The 19845-nt window shown below is 59.1% G+C and overlaps 2 protein-coding genes across 3 annotated transcripts; both read right to left on the bottom strand.

Moving 5' to 3' along the window:
- Positions 1-563: 563 nt before the first annotated feature.
- On the bottom strand, positions 564-6154 carry IFI30 (IFI30 lysosomal thiol reductase). Its single transcript, XM_004277553.4, has 7 exons — positions 3856-6154; positions 2651-2833; positions 2491-2565; positions 2145-2237; positions 1175-1327; positions 942-995; positions 564-857 (listed from the first exon to the last, which is right to left on the bottom strand). The coding sequence occupies exons 1-7, from the start codon at positions 4531-4533 to the stop codon at positions 795-797; spliced, it is 1299 nt and encodes a 432-aa protein (XP_004277601.2). The 5' UTR covers positions 4534-6154; the 3' UTR covers positions 564-794.
- A 1001-nt stretch (positions 6155-7155) lies between these two features.
- On the bottom strand, positions 7156-19503 carry PIK3R2 (phosphoinositide-3-kinase regulatory subunit 2). 2 transcript variants are annotated; one of them, XM_004277554.4, is made up of 16 exons: positions 19347-19503; positions 16799-17546; positions 14045-14137; positions 13657-13698; positions 13417-13548; positions 13116-13326; positions 12529-12614; positions 12270-12378; positions 12082-12180; positions 11752-11932; positions 11522-11647; positions 10334-10476; positions 9926-10102; positions 9026-9097; positions 8682-8852; positions 7156-8358 (listed from the first exon to the last, which is right to left on the bottom strand). In XM_004277554.4, the coding sequence occupies exons 2-16, from the start codon at positions 17118-17120 to the stop codon at positions 8151-8153; spliced, it is 2172 nt and encodes a 723-aa protein (XP_004277602.1). In that variant the 5' UTR covers positions 17121-17546; positions 19347-19503; the 3' UTR covers positions 7156-8150. The 2 variants fall into 2 exon arrangements, with proteins under 2 accessions (XP_004277602.1, XP_033257342.1); XM_033401451.2 differs by having other exon boundaries at positions 8682-8876.
- Positions 19504-19845: the final 342 nt, after the last annotated feature.

Here is a 19845-nt window from a genome sequence, read left to right on the forward strand (position 1 = left end):
GGCAATGTGCGATCTTCCCGGACCAGGGCTCGAACCCGTGTCCCCTGCATTGGCAGGCAGATTCCCACTGCGCCACCAGGGAAGTCCCTCAGCCTGCCATTCTAACTCCTGATTTTGCTGCTGTCTGGGCCTTTTTACACTGGTTCCCCTTCCCTGAAACGCCATGATTCCCCCCCAGTGAACATATTCTTTCAAACTCCCCAGACAAGGTCCCTGCCCCATCCTCTGGCCTTGCCTGGCTCCAGTTACCATTCTCTGGCTTAACCCATAACACCCAATGTGAGGCAACAAAAAAGGGGAGCTAGGGATGTTTGTTGAATTAATAAATACATTTTCTGCCCAATGAACTCCTAGTCACCCTTCAAAACACCAGTCCCAATGTCCCTCCTCCCTATGCAGAACGTTCACTCCTCCTCTGGGTTCTCTAGTGCTGGTGCCTCCCCCTCTAGCCCATCCCTGCCCCCATGGGACTAGGAATGTCTGTCTGGCTCTGCATCCCCTGGACAGGGGGCTTCTCAGGGATTCCAGCACTGTGCAGATCCAGGAAAAGGGGATTTGCTGACTTATCAAATGAACCACAACATCCAGAAGTGTTTATTGAACTAGTTTCAGTGTAGCACCGTTCTCAGTGGGGCGAGATTCTTGATCTCAGGGCAGAATTTTGAGTCTCGGCTTCGTGGAATGTGTAGAAGTTATCTGGATGATAAGTAGTGGCTGCTGAGTCAGGGATCAAAAAATGAGGGCAGGTGGGATCTTGTTCTTCCTGCATCAGTTCCCTCCCAGGGCACCGGCCATCACTTGAAGCAGACTTCCTTGTGGGAGCTGGCTATGAGTTGGCAGACATCCGGCTTCTTGCCCTGGAGGAGATGGCCACGAGTTGGGGTCCTGAAAGGAGACCCTGCCCCCACCAGCTGAGTCCCTCTGCTCCCTGTCTAGCTTACCTGGTACAACTGGCAGACGAGGTGTAAGAGCTGGTCCTTCTCTTTCATGGGTTTCTGCACAAGCAAGACAGGAGGTCATAAGTCCCACCTGCCCCAACCGACCCGTGCTCGGCCCAGAAGGGGCTGCAAATGGCCCCAAGTCTGGCCCCTGCCTCCTGCCTCCCAGCCCAGGGGTCACATCCATCAACCCAGTCCCTGCCTGGGGATGACCTGAGAGCTGCAAGAGTTCTTACCCCATTGACGACGACCCAGGGCACATACTCGTGGGGTGGCTGCAGAGCGTCCGTGAGCTGGGCATTGATGTGCAAGAGCTGCATGCCACGGTCCCCTGTGGCACACTCCATGATGGAGTCAGGGGACACCTCTGGAGCATAGATCTGCAGGCACTGAGGGCAGAGGGGGAGCTGGCCGGCTGGGGTGTTGTCTCAGCTTCCTCCCTGTTATCTCCCCAACGGTCCTCCCACTAGCACCACCCCCCAACCCAAGCCAAGCTTTTGTTTCCTCACTAGCAACAGGAGACAGTTGGGTTCACAGGGACGCAGCAATACCCATAAACAATGGGTGCTTAATACATGCCTGAGTGGAGGCCCCCAAGGCAGGGGCTCAGGCTGCTCCTGTCTCCCATAAGACCAGATCCGCAGCCCGACCCCTATAGTGTTTTATTTTCCTGAGAGCATCGTACTTGCTCTTCCCTCTGCCAGGAGCACTTTTCCTTCCCCTTCCCCTGAGTCTCCTGAGTGTCCCCTCATCCTTTGCACTCCATACTATGACTCTGCAGGGCCTGGAGGTGTCTCAGGGTGGCTCAGGTCTCTTGGGTGGCCCAGATGTTTGATAAATGAATAAACAATCAGGGCAGATGAGTCACTCCTTTGGGAGTTCTTTTTCATAACCCCCCAGGGAGTTAAGTGGGCCTGTCCTGTCATCTCCTTACCCCAGAGAAGGGTCACCATCTGTGTCCCTGCACATTCCTGTTTGTCCGAGCCCAGCTCGGAGGCATCTTGTCCAGGAAGCCCTCCCTGATCTACCCACGTCCCCAGAAGATCTTCGTTCTCTCGATTCAGAGATCGAGGCTTCGAGAGGGGAGGCTGTTTTCCTGGGGCTGCACGGAGAGTGGTAGTCGTGGCCAGCACTTGAACCTGGGTCTGTCTGGATGCAGGAAGGCCAGGGCCCTCCGACCCAGGCTGAGTGAGGGGCATTGCTCACCGGCTTCAGATTTTTCTCCATGTCATCCATTTCCTCTAGGCAGACAATGGTCAGGAAGGCCGCGCTCTTCTCCAGCTGGTCCAACAGGCAGGCCTGGTGGGCGGGGGGGGGGGGGGGGCAGGCAAGGATGTGAGGGTGGCCCAGAGCACCCCAAGACCACTCCGGGAATAACCACGAGTGTCCACTAATGAAGCAGAGAATGAAGACGTGATTAAGTGGAGGCGCACAGGCAAGGGACGGAGCTGGTTGCAGTCCATCCCTTGTGAGCCTTGATTCCATTTTCCTTATGGTGGGCAGTCTCCCCAGCCTCGTGCCCCCCCCCCCGGGAACTCTGGGTGCTGCTCACCTCCACCTTGTTAAGCTTGCACTCCTGCTCGCCGTGCTGGCACGTGAACTCCCACCTGCCGCTGATGTTCTGTTCCTGAAAAGCAGTGGGGTGAGTGCTGGCTGCCCCCCCGACCCCCTTCCCCCGGCCACGGGCCTCAGTTTCACCTGTACCCACGCACATGAGCGTTTCCGTAGGGCACCAGCGTGACATTGAGGATTTCCCAGACCATCAGCCACGTCGGGTAGAGCTCGCGGATCAGGAAGTACCGGCAGCCGGGGCACAGTGACTCATAGTAGAGGCTCACATTGATGGGCGGAGGGTCAGACTTCCAGAGGGGCGCCTGCAGGCACAGCTCACCGGCCTGCATGGAAGGGAGGGATGTGATTCAAATGCAGCTCTGCTTGGTTCTCTTGCAGGAAGGGAGCTGCAAACAGTAGGTGCTCTATCTCACACTCCTTCCAGACCTTGCCAGGTGGAATCCTGACTCTGAGGCTTTATGGCATTCCTAAATATTCCTAAATGTCAGTCTGTCTGCAGAATGGATGTGACAAAGATTTGCAAACAGTAGGCAGTTAATGAATGCACAAGTCTTGCTTTCTTCCTCCAGGTGAGGTGAAACTCCTCACCCAGGGGACGCCATGCAGTAAGAATTCAAGGCATGAACATTTCTGGTCTCTGCCGCAATCCTGCCTTCTCATGAGGCATACCACTAAGGCAGGCTCATTCGTTTCCACTTCATCCCTAGAGCCTTGGCCCTGAGCTGAGCAAGGCCCTACATACCCGCTTGACTCATTTATTCTTCCTCTCAACGGGCCCACTGAACCCCTCCCAAGGCTACTGCAGAGGCGGCGCCTAATAGGTGTTGACTTCCGACTACAGCTGAGGGGCGGCGGGCGGTCGCGTCTGTGAGCGAGTCGTTCAGCGTCCAGGGCATCTGCTTACTCCGCACCAGGAGCACGCGAGCTCTTCCCCGGCCGAAATGCACCCAATAAGGAGCCCCTAATAAATGCGGTGGCCACGCGCAGGCCGCGTAGCTAGTCTGGGCTTCCCCTGGCCTAAAAGAGGAGACTCTGATCCCTGCTCCAGATGTACACAGTAGGTGCTCAATGCACCCTGGGGGGGGCGGGGGGAGTTGCGGGGGGATGGGATGGGGGGACAGCTGAGCGACTCAGACTCCAGTTAGGGAACGGAAAGGGAAAGAAAGTATGGCCAAAGTGTCAGGATTGAAGCGGGGGTGGGGGGTGGGGCGGCCGGCACCGACCCGGGCAGCGTCCCCTCCGGACCCCGGTCGTCCCCGTCGAAGTCTGGGGTGCGGGAGGAGCCGCGCGCACCTCGCCCGTGCGCTGGTTCCCGCCGGCCCGCCCGCCGCGTCGCCTTCTCTACCTCGCAGGGGGCCGCCCCCTCGGGGAGTATTTCCAGCGGGGACGCCCGCGCCGCAGCGGCGACCTCCAGCAGCAGCAGCAGCAGGAGAGGCAGGAACGGCAGGAGAGGCGACGAGGCCATCACAGTGGGGGCGAAAGTGCGACGGCGGGAGCAGCGTTCCGGGGAAGAAGCCGCCTTTAACCAGGCAGTGGCCCAGCCCCCAGGCCGGACCCGCCTCCCGGTGCACACGCCTCTCGGGGGCCGGGGCTGAAGTCTCCAGGGATCTCTACTTTTCTCTCTCTCTCCGGGTCTTTCTTTCCACCCCGACCCCACCCGCATCCCACCGCCCGCCAGGTTCTGGGCCCCCAATCCCCTGGACAACGGGCTGCCCTTCGATCTTCCCCGACACTTCCCTGTAATCAGCCCCGTCCAGCCCTGTGAGGTTGGGGCTTTAGCACCTTGGGCGGAGGATAGGCGGAGCCTTAGAGACAGAGACACGGAGAGACCAAGAGATAGGAGGGTCTCTATGGGTCCACGGATCCCTCTGGGGGTCGCCAAGGTGCTCCAGGCCCCTGGTCCTAGCCCGGGGACCCCGCCTCCCCATCCCATGCTCCCGTGAGAGGTGATCCCTGGCCTGGGAGCGGGCAGCAGTTGAGCAGCCCGGGCCCTTTCCCCTAGCCTGGCCCGGGCCCCCCTCATTCTCAACCTCCACCCCCTCCCCCTCTCAGGCTCCAGAGCCCAGACCCTCCAGATCCACCAGCATGGTCCCGTGGGGCTGACTCAGGCTTGGCCACAGCTGGGCCAGAAAGCAGAAGCCAGAGCAGGGAGGGGCTCACTTCTCTTGGCTCCCTCACCCCTGGCTGGGGACTGGGGAGAGAAAAAAGCTGGTGTTCCTTCTTTCCACCGTCCAAAGGCTTGAGGAGGGGGCCACCCCTGTCCTCAGCCAGCGCCCTTGTCAGAAGAGGCCCGGGTTGGAGCAGTCATTACCTGAAGCCTGTACTCTGTACATGGAGCAGGGGTGGGGGATTGGCCCCGTAGGACCCAAACCCACAGGAATCAGCTCTGGGACGGTGTGGGCATCTCAAGAGATGAAGCCTCAACTCATTCTGTAAAACGGGAGAAGTGAGGTTTGGGGAATAAAGCTACCATAGAGGGCTCGGAGCAGAGAGCGTTGCCCCAGGCTGGGTGTGGAGGTGACAAGGTGAGCCTGGGGAGGTGTTGACAGGACAGTGGTGCGGGCAGGGAGAATAGCCCAGATAAGGGCTTGGCGCCGGTAGTGTTGGGGGAAGTAACCGAGACATTCAGACTTCAAGGCCTTGACACGACACAGATTCGGACCCCACCAGAGAAAATGCTCACCCGTGGGCAGGAAAACAACCCAGTCCTCTGCTCCACAGCCCGTGTCCCGCTTCAGTTCTAGGGAAACCCTGGCCCACGTGGCCACATTCATAGCAGCAGGTTTGGGAGCTGGAGTTCCCCTGAAGTCTCCACTGCGGGATGATCCCCCCACCCCATTCTTCTGAACCCTTAACAAAACCCATTTCCTTTGTGAAACCTCTGCAAGACTAAGCAACACAACTTTGGGGAACTAGTGTGTGCTCGGTCCTGTACTGGGCAGGACAGAAGAAATAGCAATAACTATAATTGCTACTATTTTTCCGGTGGTTATGAAACATCAGCCCTATTGGAGGAATTCATAAATGTAACCTCACCCATTTGATCATGGAACCCTCAGAGGTGTCCACTGGGGGCAGGGGTAGAAACTATTGACCCTACTTGGTAAGAGGAAGCAGGATCAGAGAGGGGAGGTGATGTCTCTGAGAAAACACAGTTGATTGAGTATGGGGACCGGCTAGAGGCTCTGTGGGCTGTTCTCTTGTGCCCCCAGGCTCCACCCGGCTGGACTCATGGGACTGAGAAGGTGAGCTTTACCCTGCGTCCACCCATGCAGTGGGTGAAGACCGCAGTGGGGGCAGAGTCCGGGCTGGAGTTATTTATGGGGTGCCTCCTGACTGACCACTCAGCGGGGACAGTGCTTGGGAAGGACCAGAGCTCTGAGGCCAAGGGAAGCAAGTCCTGTCTCTCTGAGAGCCCAGTGGAGAGATGGGTCAGAGGCAGCCTGGTTCCTTCATCCACCTGGGGCTGCCTCAGGCGTGGTGGATCCTGACAGGTGCTGTACGGGGAGAAGAAAGGTCAGAAGGTTCCCAGCCCCGGGGGTGTGAGAGGGGAGGGTAGAGAGACAGGGACCTTTGGGAGGAGGAAGATGGTGAACATGAATCTGCATCAAAGACAGCATGAGGGGGCTTCCCTGGTGGCGCCGTGGTTGAGAGTCCGCCTGCTGATGCAGGGGACACGGGTTCGTGCCCTGGTCCGGGAGGATCCCACATGCCGCAGAGCGGCTGGGCCTGTGAGCCGTGGCTGCTGAGCCTGCGCGTCCGGAGCCTGTGCTCCGCAACGGGAGAGGCCACAACAGTGAAAGGCCCGCGTACTGCAAAAAGTAAATAAGTAAATAAATAAATAAAGACAGCATGAGTACCCAGCTCAGTGTCCCCTGGGACATGGCAGCCGGCGTCAGGGACAGGTGTGGAGAGGGGGTCAGTGGAAGGTCAGCAGGGAGGGGCTGGCACTGCAGACTCCTCTGGGTGTCACGGGAGGGGTTGTGACTATTAAGCCTGCCTGGCAATGAAGCTACACATCAGAGGGGAGGTGACTTTCTGGACGGTAGGGCTGGTGGCTGATTGCCGGAACTCCAACTCAAACTTGGGGGCCAGGGAGGAGCTGGAGCAGGGTCTGCCTGGGGTCCCCCCAGCAGGCCAGGGTGTGGGGCAGAGCTTGGGGTCTGAGCCTCTCTGCTGTGTGACCTTGGCAGGTCTCTCAACTTCTCTGGACATGAGCATCTAAACTGGGGTTGGGGGACTTCCCTGGTGGCACAGTGGTTAAGAATCCGCCTGCCAATGCAGGGGACACGGTTTTGAGCCCTTGTCCGGTAAGATCCCACATGCCGCGGAGCAACTAAGCCCGTGCGCCACGACTGAGCCTGTGCTCTGAAGCCCGCGAGTCACAACTACTGAGCCCACGTGCCACAGCTACTGAAGCCCGCGCACCACAACGAAGAGCAGCCCCTGCTCGCCGCAGCTAGAGAAAGCCCGCACGCAGCAACGAAGACCCAACGCAGGCAAAAAATAAATAAAATAAAATAAAAAATAATAAAAAAAATAAACTGGGGTTGTGGGGGTGGAGGTGGGGAGGAGGCAGGGGTTGTCAGCCCTCATTTGGCAGCCCGGAGCTAAAGAAACCTGTCACCAAAGACAGAAGCATTCATCAAGTTCAATGTTTTATATCCACATCAGTATCAACGTACCATACAAAACCCGCCTGCCAGCCTGGCCAGGCAGGCAGGAGGTGGGGTGGGGTGGGGGTCCGTGGGCGGCATAGAAAACCAGGGCTCTCGTCCCAAAGAGGAGAGAAAAGAGGGCTTTACGTACAGTCAAGGAAAAACAAAATCAGAGCCCGACATGATTGAGAAGCCTTGAGCCTGCATCGCGTAGAGGTGCTGTGGGCAGCGCTGCGTGTCGGCTGCCCCAGAGGTGCTGGTGGCCTCAATTCCTGGGAGGCCTGGGGTCAGCTCATGAGTTTATTTTTACTTATTTTCTTTTTTGGGGTTACTTCTTGGCAGCAGCCCCATTGTGGTGTTAACTGGGTTTCACTTCAGGATTTGAAGGGGAAGTTGGGGTCTGTGGGGCAGGTCCCGCCTGGCCCCAAACGTCATGGATGAGGTTCTTGGAAGTGGCCAAAGTTCCTTCCTGCCCTGATCCCAGGTCTATGGCTTAAAAATCGGGGTACCCAGGTCGGGGCCGCACAGCCCGGAGGCCTCTGTAAACATGGCAGGTGCAGCCAAGGTGGGGCTTTGGGGACCCCAGGGGCCTGTCAGGGGCAGGGCACAGGGGTGTGGGTGGCCAGAGCTGCAGGGAGGGCAGTGCCGGTGGGGGAAGGGGGATGGAGCGGGGGAGGCGGGACCCCCACAATAGAGGGAAAGAGACCAAGAGGGAAAGAGAGGACAGATGGAGCTAGAAAGAGACGAAGTGTGACAGCGGGAGATGCACAGAGACTCAGAGAGATGGAGAGACAGGCAGACATGGAGGAGAACCTGAGAGAGACAGAATTGCAGAGAGCTAAAGAGAAAAACAGATAGACCTGGAGACATTCACAAAGACGAGAGAGATGGAGAAAACCCAAGAAAGAAGAGACAGGTTCAAAAAGATGGAGACCGCGGATGTAGCTGCCACCCCAGCTGGGCCAGTTCTCCTGCTCAGAGCTCAGCGGGTGGCAGGTGGGGGCCCGGGGCCCGGGGCGCGCACAGGATGGGCAAGTGTGACGGTGAGCGCGTCGTTGTGCTGCACCAGCGAGGCGTGCTGGTAGTGCAGCACCAGCTCCTTCAGCGACCCATACAAGTTGTAGGGTTCTGCGAAGCCAAAGCCCGTGGCTGTGCGGTAGATGACGCAGTGTTTGGTGTCGCCGTCCACCCTGTGGGTGCAGGCGAAGGGGTGGGTCAGATGGTCCCCCACCAGGCTCTCCCAGCCCCGCCCCCCTATTCCTGTCAGGTGACCCTGCCTGGGACGTATATTTCCCCCTTTCCTGGATGCTGGATGCCGACCCGGTCCAGACCCCGCCATCTCCTGCTTTGGTACCGTCCCAGCTTCCTCCCCCGTCCCCAAGAATCCAGGGCTTCTTCCTGTCTTCCCGAGGCCTAACATACAGTTGGCACTCAATGAGAGCTCTCGGAAGGAATGGGCGGATCCCTCCTCCCCACCTTCAGTCCACTCGCCGTTCCCTTGCCAGGCACTCACACCACAGAACAGGCATAGCAGCCCCGCTGGCTGCTTTCACGGATGAGGAAGGTGCCATCTCGCTTGCCACTCAGCATTTCCTCAGCTTGGGTGCGGTTGATCTTGCCTACATACCATGTGCGTTCCTCGTGGTGGGGGAGATCATCTTCATCCTCCATCAGTGAGTACTGGCTGTGGGGGAGGCAGGGAGGAGCCCTGGTCGCTTACTCGTTAGCCTCCAAGGTCCCCCTGCCACCTGGACAACTGTCCCTCCCTGGTGAACTCCTACTCATTCTGCAAAGCCCACCAAAAATGGCCCCTCCCCTGGGACAACCCCTCCCCCCCACCACAAATTGGTCACTCACTCCTCAGTCTCGTTCTTGATCCCCAACCATTCATTGATTTTCTTCTGCCGGGCACCTTTCTGAGTGAGCCACCTGGGGGGAAGAGGAAAGGTGGGCTCCTGCTGCTCTGTTGGTAGGGGAACAGCAGCTGCAACACAGGCAAGGCGAGCCACCATGGGCCAGGCCAGCCTGGTTGGAGGCAAGGGCTGACAAGTGCAGGTTCTGGGTGTGATACCCCTGGTTGCCACAAGGGGTCAGCCTTGGCCTGGCCAAGGATCACTTGAACCCAGGTGGACTCCCCAAGCTCTGCCAGGGAACCCCCCTATTTATTATGTTTCTGTTAACACTTTTTGAGACTCTGGATTGTACCATCATGGCAAGGTCTTATGACTATCAGAGGCTCAGTCCTGGGGACTACACGGTGGTGCACCTTTGCACAGGGCAGATTTACAAAGGACTTTGAAAGGACCAAGTGAGCTAATATGTGCACGGTGCTTGGCACACAACAGGTGCACGTGAGCGTCAAAGACCCAGGCGGAAGAAGGAAGCCCCTGATGAAGTCCTCAGTGGGTCAGTGGGCAGAGGAGGGATCTTGGGCTCAGGCTGGGCACCGTGTGCTGGGTGGCACAGTTGGCATTCATGGAGTGGACCCTGTCGGAGGCTCCCAATGACCTGGCCTTGTGAGAGCAGTGTTCCCATTCCACAACTGAGGCTGAGGCCGCCGCACAGGGAGCCCTTCTGAGGGGGCTGGGAGGGGCCTGATCCAGAGGGAAGGGGCTGGCGGACAGACGAGGGGGCTAGGGGACCAGGTAGGGCTAGTTGGTGGAGAAAGCAAGAGTGAGACGCATGCAGAGGTCACCTCGCCAGGTGCCCCTGCACTAACGGGGGGATCCACGGGTGAGCGCAGAGCCAGGCACTCACACGAGGTACTGGTCTCTGATCTTGCGCAGCTGCATGAGGTCTGGCTTGAGGCTGTTCATGCGCTTGTCAATCTCTCGGTTGTCGGAGGCCTGTGCCCGCAGCTCCTGTTCCAGCTTTGTGCGGCTCTCGTGGATCTCAGCAATGCGAGACTTAAGTCGCTCTGAGTTCAGCAGGATCCTGTGGGAGGAGTGGCTCAGAGGCCTCAGATGGCTCCTAGTATCTAAGCCTTTGGACATGCTGTTTCCCTGATTGCTCTTTCTGGCAAACTCCTATTCATCCTTCAAAGCCCATTTCAACTGACCCTCTCTTCCCCTGAAACCCAGGCTGCCCTCTCTGTTTCCGTTCTTTCCCCACTTGCGCTGTGTCAGATCAAGGTGCAGTAGGGCAGGGCAGAGGAACCAGACTCACCTCTGCATCTCTTTCTCATTGCCCTCACGCCGGAAGCGCTCCAGATATTCCTTGCTGCACTTCTCCTGTGTCTGGCCCTGCTCTTCAAAGATCTTGATAGTCTCATTGAAGGCCTCAATGGCTGTGCGCTTCATCTGCAGTTCCTGGAGGAGGGGGTAAATCTAAGCACCTCCTGGGACTCCATCCAAGTCCCTCGTGAGGGATAAAGGCAGATCCCAACCTGATATGGAGACTTTGCTCAAGCTGTTCCCTCCACCACGTGCATCGTTCCTCTAGCCCCTCCTTCACCAAACGAACTCCTATTCAGCCTTCAAACCCCACACTCCCCAAACCCCCTCTTCCTTTAGATCCTCCTTTAGGCACCTTAAAAAATACCTGGGTCTGTGAGCACGGCTGAGAATTAATGATAAATCTAGTTGCTACAATTCATGGGGCTCCTTCTCAGAGTAGATGCTGCACCAAGCACCTTCCATGCATCATCTCATAAAACCTCCCAAGAGCCTCCTACAAAGTCAGAACTATTAATGGGGAAACTGAGGCTCAGGGGGCCTAAGCCATTTCCACGGTCATGATGTTCCTAATTGATCCCAGACAGGTATCTTGTCTACTTAGAACCTCAGGTGACCCATCACTAGAAAGGGGACAAGACAGAAACTGCTCAGGGACTACAGGGGAGACAGAGAAATTCCCTGCTCGAGATGGGATGTTCTATCTGAATAAGTTGCATCTCAACTTACAAAAGAAATTTATTAACACAGTCCTTGAGTAACAAAACCTCCCCCCACTTCCTTGTTTTTAAAAGACACTGCTCTTTTCCATGACCTCCCGAACCTTTGTCTTAGGCAACTCTTTGTCAGGTGGTTATTATCATTTTGAATAACATCCAGGTTGAAGGGGATGGAGAAGTAATTAAGACTCACGGTTCCAGTTTCCAGATGGGGAGACTGAGGCCCAGAGGCTCAACCAAGACATCTCCCACAGCTCAGCCGCTCCTGGGAGGCTGGTTGGTGCCTCTTCATCCGTTTTGGTTTTTTGTTCTTTTTAGAACCACATACATTGATTTCTATGTTTTTAGGGTGGTCCCTGGTTGTAAGAGCCTGCTGTGACCTAGAAGTGGACGTCTGTCCCTGTGGCCTTGGCACTGCCCCTCCGTGCCTGGGTCTCCCGGGGTGCGCTGGCCCGCGGTACCTGGGAGGTGCGTGTGTACTCCTCGTAGAGCTGGTCATACTCGCGGCTCTTGTCCTGGTACTGCTGGTGGTAGACCTTGAGCTGGGCGCCCACTGCTTCCACACTGTCCTCCTTGACGATCTGGTCCTGGGGATACCCGGTGCCGTCAGGGAAGCTACCTGGGAAACAGGCCCAGGGCCGGCCAGGCACCCCCACCCCCACCGCCCCCAGCTCCCGCCCCAGCCCTGCACCTGCTGGTACTTGGACACCGGGTAGAGGAGCCGCGTGTCCAGCTTGGCGTTGTACTGAGCCAGCGACTCGTGGCGGTAGTGGGTGATGAGGTCCACGACAGAGCAGAAGGTGAGTGGCTCCGAAAAGCCGTAGTGCCCGTCTCGGTGGAAGACCTTGATCAGTTTGTTGTTCCCACCTTTCCTAGGGGCGGGTGAGAGGGGGTGTCAGCAACCAGCAGCATCCGCCAGACCCAGCAACGTCCCACTGGCTGTGCGACCCCCAGTCCTCTGACCTGGGTGTTCTCCCTCCCACCGCTCACCCCTGGTCTTCCTGAAGGGACAGGCCCCCACCTGAGGGTCAGCGTGTACTCCCCCTGGATCTTGCTAGATGCATCTCGGACCAGAAAGGTGCCATCAGGTGTGTCCCGCAGTTTCTCATTTACCTCCTCCCTGTGGAGACAGCCAGGACTGGGGCTGCCCACTGGGAGACCCGACCCCTCAGGCTTTGCCCACCACGTGGCTCCACCCCACAACCCTACCTGGAGATGTCACCCCAGTACCACTCAGCATCCTGCAGGGAGGGCGGGTTGCCCCCATTGGCCAGGCCTGTGGGGGCTGGCTTTGCCTTGGGGGGTTTTGGCGGCAGTGCTGGGGGACAGGAAAACAAACGCACACTGAACACCAGTTGTATACCGTGGCCAGCTCCCACTGCGACCAAGCCTGCCGATGCTGGCAGGGCTCCGAGTCAGCATCCTTGGTCCCCAATGATAGGAGCTAATAAAAGGGGGTGGAGGTCACCTGGGGGCGCAATCTCCTGTTCCTCCAGATGTTCCTGAAGCAACTTCTCCACCAGAAGCGTAGGGAAGTCGGGGGTGGCCTCAGTCCTAGGGGGAAGGGACGTGTCGTGAGCGCTGGGTAGGGCCTGGTGTGCACAGGGCCCTGCATGTGCATGTGCGTCTGGCAGGGGGGTCTACGTGAAAGCATGCGAGGGGAAGAAGAGTAGGTGACGCAAGCTGGTGTGCGAGACCCACTACTGTTTATGTATATGCAGTTAGCTCCCAGTAAGTATTCATACAACAAACAACAGGAGTCAGCATGTGAAGGAAGGTACAGACACCACCCAAGTGCCGGCCCTCCGGTCTAGGCCTCATCGCCTTGTTCCAAGCCCTGCTAGAGTCTTCCTGGACCTCAAGTCCCACCCCTTGTTATCTTTCCTAGCTCGCCCATCATGACAGCTCTGGCCTCTTCCCCCGCTGGGCCCCGTCCACACTCCTTTCTCATCGTCTAGACCCCCACCCTGGCTACGTCTCCAGCCCTTCCTCCATCTAAAGCCCCACCCCTTTTTGCTCCGGCTCAGCCCCGCCTCCCCAGCCCCGGCCTCTCACCCGTCGGGAGCGCCCCCTGGCGGCGGCGAAGGCGACGGCGCCCGCAGCAGCAGCGGCCCGAAGGCGGTGCTCAGGGCACGCACAGCTGGGCCCAGGGCTGGGGCGCGCCGGGCCACCCGGCCCAGGTGCTGGAGCAGGAAGCGCAGTGTGAGCGCGCTGTGCAGCGGCAGCGTCGGGGGCTCCAGCGCTGGCCCCACGGGCCCCGCGGCCTCTGCGGACAGACGGCCAGGGGAAGGTGAGCCAGGGCCGGCACCCGCCCGCCCCAGCGCCCTTCTCAGTCCGGGATTCCTGCCAGACTCACCCCGCAGGGCTCGGTATGCCTCAGCCGCGGCCTCGGGTGTCACAAGGGGTGCGGGCAGCGCCAGCAGGAAGCCCTTCACGCCATCTGTTAGGGCTGCAGCGTCCCACTGCTCCATATCGTTCAGCGACCAGTCTGCGGGTGCAAGGGGGATACATCGATCCAAGACGGGTGCAGGGAGGGGACATCATCCGTCTAGGGCAGGTTCCTCTCCCACTCTTGCCCACTGAAGCTTTCCCTCACCTGTGCGCGCGGCGGGTGCCTCAGGCCTGTAGCTGTCTAGCCCTGTGGGGAAGGGGATGGGGTAAGTCAGTGCCACCCCACGTGGCAAGGCCAGCTCTCAAATGCTGCCTCGACCCCCGTGTGGGGTCTGGGGTGGCTACTAACCTCCCAGAGGTAAGAACAGGGGGAGGGGAGGGAAATGGTGGCAGAGGGCACGGCACATGCAATGATGGGGTCTACATTCCCCTGGGAGTTACTCCTTCCCCAACTCAATATGGAGGCCCAGGACATCCAGACTCAAAACACTTCCCATACAGAGTGAGCCCAGCAGCCCTGTGAGGGAGATGAGCTGCCCATCACCAGAGGCAAGCAAGCAGAATCCAGGGGTTGCAGCCAGGCCGAGGCTCACCTGTCCGCTCAATGGCCTCCACAAGTTTCACCAGGATAGGGGGAGCCACATCAGGCGGGGAGAACTGCTCGGGTAGGTCAGGGAGTGTGAGGCCTGGCAGGAGGGGAAAGAATGTTGGCAGGGTCCCTAGAAGGACCTGGGCCCCTCTCTTTGCCTGCTGCATCTCAGCCCAAGTGCTTGGCATCTGGACCACCACTCTGGGGGCGGGGGGCGGACAGAAGGCCCAGCTGGTGGGGCTGGGAGGGCTGAATTAGTGGGAAACGATTTTCTAGGTTAAAATATCAATTCACCCAACTACAGAGGCCAGATATAGTTGGCTGACTAGTGTCCTCCCAAATGGTATGTCCACTTCCTAATCTCTGGTACCTGTGACTGTGACCTTACTTGGAAATAGGGTCTTTGCGGATATAATTAAGGTAAGGATTTCAAGATGAGATCCCTAAATCCAATGACTGGTGTCTTTATAAGAGGCCATATGAAGAGAGAGGCAGAGATTGGGGTGATGTGGCCACAAGCCAAGGTACACCTGGAACCCCCAGAAGCTGGAAGAAGCAAGGAAAGATCCTCCCCTAAAGCCTCTGGACAGAGCACAGCCCTGCCCACACCTTGATTTTGGACTTCTGGTCTCCGGAACCATGAGAGAATAAACTCCTGTTGTTTGAAGCCACCAGTTTATGGTAGTTCATTACAGCAGCCACAGGACACTCATACGGCAGGTTTAGGGCTCTGCCATTGCTTGCTGTGCAACCTCAGGCACAGGACCCACCCTCTCTGTGCCTCAGATTCCTCAACTGAGAAACTGGTCGATGGAATCATCTCTCCTTTCTCAGTGGGAACAACAAAGTGGTTGAAGAGAGTAAAAGGAAAATATCCCAGCTGGATCAGAACACCTCATTCCAAGGACCTTTCTCCATTTTCTAAGTCATTTTGCTTTTAAAAAAAAAAAATTCCCCCCTTTTAAAAATGCTGACCTCCTTCCATGTCCCAACCCCACCCCACCCCCAGCCCCATGTTTCTGCCCCACCCAGCCTTTTGTGCTCCGGCGCACTCTGCCTGCAAGGCCACCATTGGATGCAGCTTTGGCCCTTGGCGGGGACGCCCTGGCACACAGCAGGAGCAAGCCGGGGCCTGCGGGGCCTCCCTGAATGATGGGCCAGGTGGTGCCTTGAGCTGAAGAAAGGCCCAGCTGTGTCGAAAATGAAAAAAAAAAAAAAAAAAAGTGAGGGAACAAGGGGAGGTGGGTGACATCCCAGCTGGTAAGGGGGCTCTGAAATTCAACTTTGAAATTTGCCTGTGACCAGTTTGCAAAGCATGGAGGGAGGTCCCATCAGAATAGGCATTATCCCCATTTTACGGATGAGGAACTGAGGCTCAGGGAGGGAGCAACCTCCCCGTGGGTGCACAGCCAGACGGGGGCGCAGGTGACATCAGGGTTCGGCACGCAGCTCCCTGTGTGGAGTTGAATGGAGGGAAGGCAGGCAGCTGCAGCCTGCTGCCTAGTGGTCCCAGGATCCCGGAGGGTCAGGGCTTGAACAAAAGGACTAGTACCCCCCATTTCCAGATGAGGAGACTGAGGCCTGGAGAGGGCTGGTCCTAGCCGATGTCACATAGTCCTGGAAGATTTGGAGGGTGGGGCTGGGTGGCCGCCCGGAGTGGGGATGTGTGTGGTGTCTGGACCCAGGCCAGGCACAGGAGGGAGGCGGCTGTTACCAGGGGGAGAGGCAGATTCTGGCTGGGAGCCCGGATGGGGCCGCCTCCTGCTCCTCCAGGCCGAGGCGGGACGCAGGCCCCGGCCCTGGAGACGCCAGATGCTGCGAAGCCCAAGCCAGCAACCGTGCTGCCTCAGCACCCCGCCATTCCACCCCACGCTGTGGGACTCTGGCCTGACCCTCTCTGGGCATCAGTGTCCCTCGGGCACAAGACCAGGCAGGCCATCGGGTGGGGCCACAGTGCCTCCCAGGGGCTTTGGCCTTCACTGGGTGACTGCCCCTGAGCGAATGGTTCGACCCCCTTGCACCTTGGTCTCCACATCTGTACACAGGGCCTCACTGGGCAGCTGTGAGGGTTGGAGCAGACCACGCCGGGTGCTCAGCACTCGTCAGCCTCCTCCCCACAAGCTGAGCCTCGGTTTCCCTGGTTGGAACCCACACACCCTGCCCAGCATACAGCCCAGCACGCAGCAATTGCAGCGTATGTTCGGTGCCCTGATTCTCCACTCCCAGGACACTCTTTGTCTGCAAATCACAAGATGAAGCTAAATTGAGCCCCTGAATCTTACTGGACACTCCCTATTGTCTTCAAAATCAATCCCACGAAGTCCTTGAGGTGAGGACCCTGCCCCTTTTCTCACTCTGCTCTACCTGACGGCTTGTTCCCTGAACCCGTCATGACATTCCCACCTCAGGGCTTTTGTCCTCGCTGTACCTGCTGCCCGGAGCCCTTTACCCCCATCTCTCCTGAGAGGCTCCTTCCTCACAGCATCTGTCATTCCCTAATCACGTTCTCGTCACTTCTTGAACCAGAAGCTCCATGAGGGCAGGGCCAGGCCTTGTGTCCACCACTCGGTGCCCAGTGCCATGAACTGCATCCAGCCCTTGACGGCAGTGTAATCAACATTTGCTGACCAACCAAATGTCCTTATCCCTCCTCTCCTGGAAGAAGCACCATTGCCTCATGGGAGAGAAGAGGAAACTGAGGGTCTGAGGGCACTCCCCCTTTTCCCCAGCCCTGCCAGGGCCCCTACCTGTTGCTCACCTGGCTCAGGGGGCCCATCTCGGGGCCTGGCAGGCAGTGGGCGTGGGCCACGTGGGCGAGGCCCAGGCCGGGCCAGGGTCACAGGCCCTAGGAACTCAACATAGGTGCCAGGGAAGTCGCCGCGCTGCCGTGTACGCTCATTGAGGCCAGGCATCCAGCCCACGCTCTGTGGGCAGCGCTCGCTGCCCTCGGCCACGCCCAGCGCCTGCAGGGCTGCCCTGCTCACCACCAGCACGTCGCCCGGCAGCAGCTCCAGGTCCTCCGGCCGCTCCCGGCAGAACGGGTACAACGCACGGTATTGGAAGCCCTCGGCGCCAGCCATGGCTGGGCAGGGTGGGGTATGGATGGTCAAGTGGCTGCTTGGGGCCCCAGTGGCCCCATCAGCCTGGGGTGGGGGCCAGGAGGGTCCGCTGGGTGGGCTTGGGGACTCAGACCTCTATTTCCACCAAGAAGTTACAGGTGACCACAGGGGATGCTCACGCCTTGCTTCCCACCATTGTTCCACGACCCTGACAAGGGTCACTCGTTGCTCGGTCCACCATTCGTCAACTGGTGGGAGGGGGTCGGCAGCAGCGTGATCGCAGGTCACTCAGCCGCTGCGTCCCCCCTCAATCCGTAGGGCTGGGCTGGGCCGCTCACTCCCTCGCGTGGGGAGCCATCGGCTCCCGAGGCTGGCGGCTCTTCCAGCTGCGCCAGGCGAGGGGGCCGAGGGCACAGGCTGTCACCATGCTCGGCTCGGGACGCCGACCTAAGGGGAGAGGGGCAGGGCAGCATCAGCCGGTTTGGACTCCTGCCACCCCCAACTCAGAGATGGGCCCAAACACCAGGTTAGAATCCCCTGACTCATTGGGTAACAGGGGGCCAGTCCCTGTCCCCTCAGTTTACCCAGCTGTAAAATGGGTACAATAATAGCCCTCCTTTGGGGTTGTTGGGGGCAGAGCTCCAAAGCATCTGCCCCGGTCATATTGCATGCTCAGTAAACAAGCTCTTCATCATCCCGGTTAGAGATGGGGAATCTGAGGCTCAGAGCAGGGAGGTCTTTGTTGGACAACTCAATGGGCCAGGATGCCAGGACTCAAAAACTCAGATCCGTCCAACTTCACAAGGCCCAGGATAGATGAGAGGAGGCAGCAGCCACATGACAGATAGTTATACCCAGAGTGGGTAGGGTGTAATGGGTGATGCTCAGGGTGCTGTGGGAGCCCCGAGGAGAGACTGGGCCAGCTGAGCACAGAAGGAGGCATCAGGGGCAAAAGGCGGTAGGAAAGGAGGTCCAAGCAGAGGCCCTAGCACAGGCAAAGGCCTAGAGGTGAGTCCAAACAAATGGATCTCTGATCTCTGCAAGGGAGGAGGAAATGGGGGGGGCGGTGTCCAGACATTGCTCAGTTTGGTGCCCACAGTAGGTACTCAAAACAGAAGGGGGTTGGTGGGAGGCCAAGAGGACCTTAGCCCCAGGGTAGACATGGAGCCAGTAAAGGGTGAAGGGAAGGAGGGCACTACAACTGCCAAGAGGGAGGCTGCTGGATGCAGGGGCAATGATCACTCCTTAGGAGCCCCCAGCCTCAGGGAGACACAGCCCAGCACAGACACGTTCTCAATCTCAGCCCTGCAGGTTCAGTCCTCCAGAGAGGTTGGGGGGTGGTAGGCGGTGCTTTTCCTAGGGGCGGGTCCTCCAGAGGAGAGGAGGGGGCACTGGCCAGAGGAAATAGTACAGGCAAAGACTTGACAGCAAGAAATGCTTGCCGAGAGTTCAGGGTGGCTTTAAGAAAGCCGCAGACCACGCAGGGCCTCGAGTGCCAGGCAGAGGGTCAGACTTTATCCCTCAACCACGGGAGCAGCAAGAGGTGTCCAAGCAGGGAGCACAAGCTCCACATTCCAGGACGCCCCAACTTACCCACTCCCTGGCCCCTGTACCCCCACTCTACAGGTGGGGAAACTGAGGCCCAGCGAGGGGGACGTCCAGGAAACCGCCTAAATCCGCTTGCCTGCCCGCCTCCGCGCCCAGCTGAGCACACGTTTGCACACGCCGCGGTGTGCGCGCCTGGGAACCAGCGCTCCCCGAATCCAAGAGGCGGGTGGAGAGGCCAGGCCTGGCTGGGGTCTTGGCGGCTGGACTCAGGGCCTGCGCGCTCACGCGTGTGCAGACGCGCACTCGGACCTGCGTGGACCCCGCAGCCCAGCCCAGGGGCCGGAAGTGGAGTCGACCCTCTACCGTCTTGCACCCCACTATGCCCCACACAATGCCTGGGCGCCCCTCATTACTGCTCGATGCCCCACTCCCGGCAGGGCCTCCCTCAATTCAGGGCCGCAGCTCCAACCCCTTATCTCTCCCTAGGGTCCCCCGTTCCGCCCCCATCGTCCGGGGAAGGCTGCAACGCAGCCAGGTCGAGCCAGAGGCCTCCCGCTCCCTGCGGCCCCCAATTCCCGCGGGGCCCGATGCAACCCTGCTCGCATTCTGGCTTCCACCGTGGCCCCACACTCTGCCTGGGCGCCCCGCATCTGACCGAACCCCCAGACCGGCCTGCCACGCGGACCAACGCGGACTTACCTGGTCGCGGCCGCCACCGCTGCTGCCGCGGCCGCCGTCACGCAGAGCCGAGCCAGACCCGTGGCTCCACCGCGGCCGCCGTCGCCGCAGCCGCGGGATCCCCACCTCCGCCGCCGCCGATGTTCCGAACGGTCGGGCCCGCCCCCGGCGGAAACGGCCGAGCGTATTCGGGCCGGGAGGGTGCAATGAGGCCGAGGCAGAGCCTGGGAACGCTCGAATGTTTCCGGAAAGAGCCGAACGTACTCCCGCGGGACTGGAGGGTAACGGGGTGGGGGTGGGGCGCCCCGAGATAGCCGATCATTTCCGGAAATAGCCGAACATAATCGGGTCAGATGAATAATTCCGAGGCTGGGCTCGGCTAGGCTCGGCTAGGCTCGGCTAGGCTCGGCTAGGCTCGGCTGGACTCAGAGATGCCCGAGCGATTCCGGAAATGACCGAGCGCGCTCCGCCTGGACCGGCATAACAGAGACTGGGCCCCGAGACTTCGGAAAGTTTCTGG

Source organism: Orcinus orca, chromosome 3, assembly GCF_937001465.1.
Source record: "Orcinus orca chromosome 3, mOrcOrc1.1, whole genome shotgun sequence".
NCBI lineage: Eukaryota > Metazoa > Chordata > Mammalia > Artiodactyla > Delphinidae > Orcinus > Orcinus orca.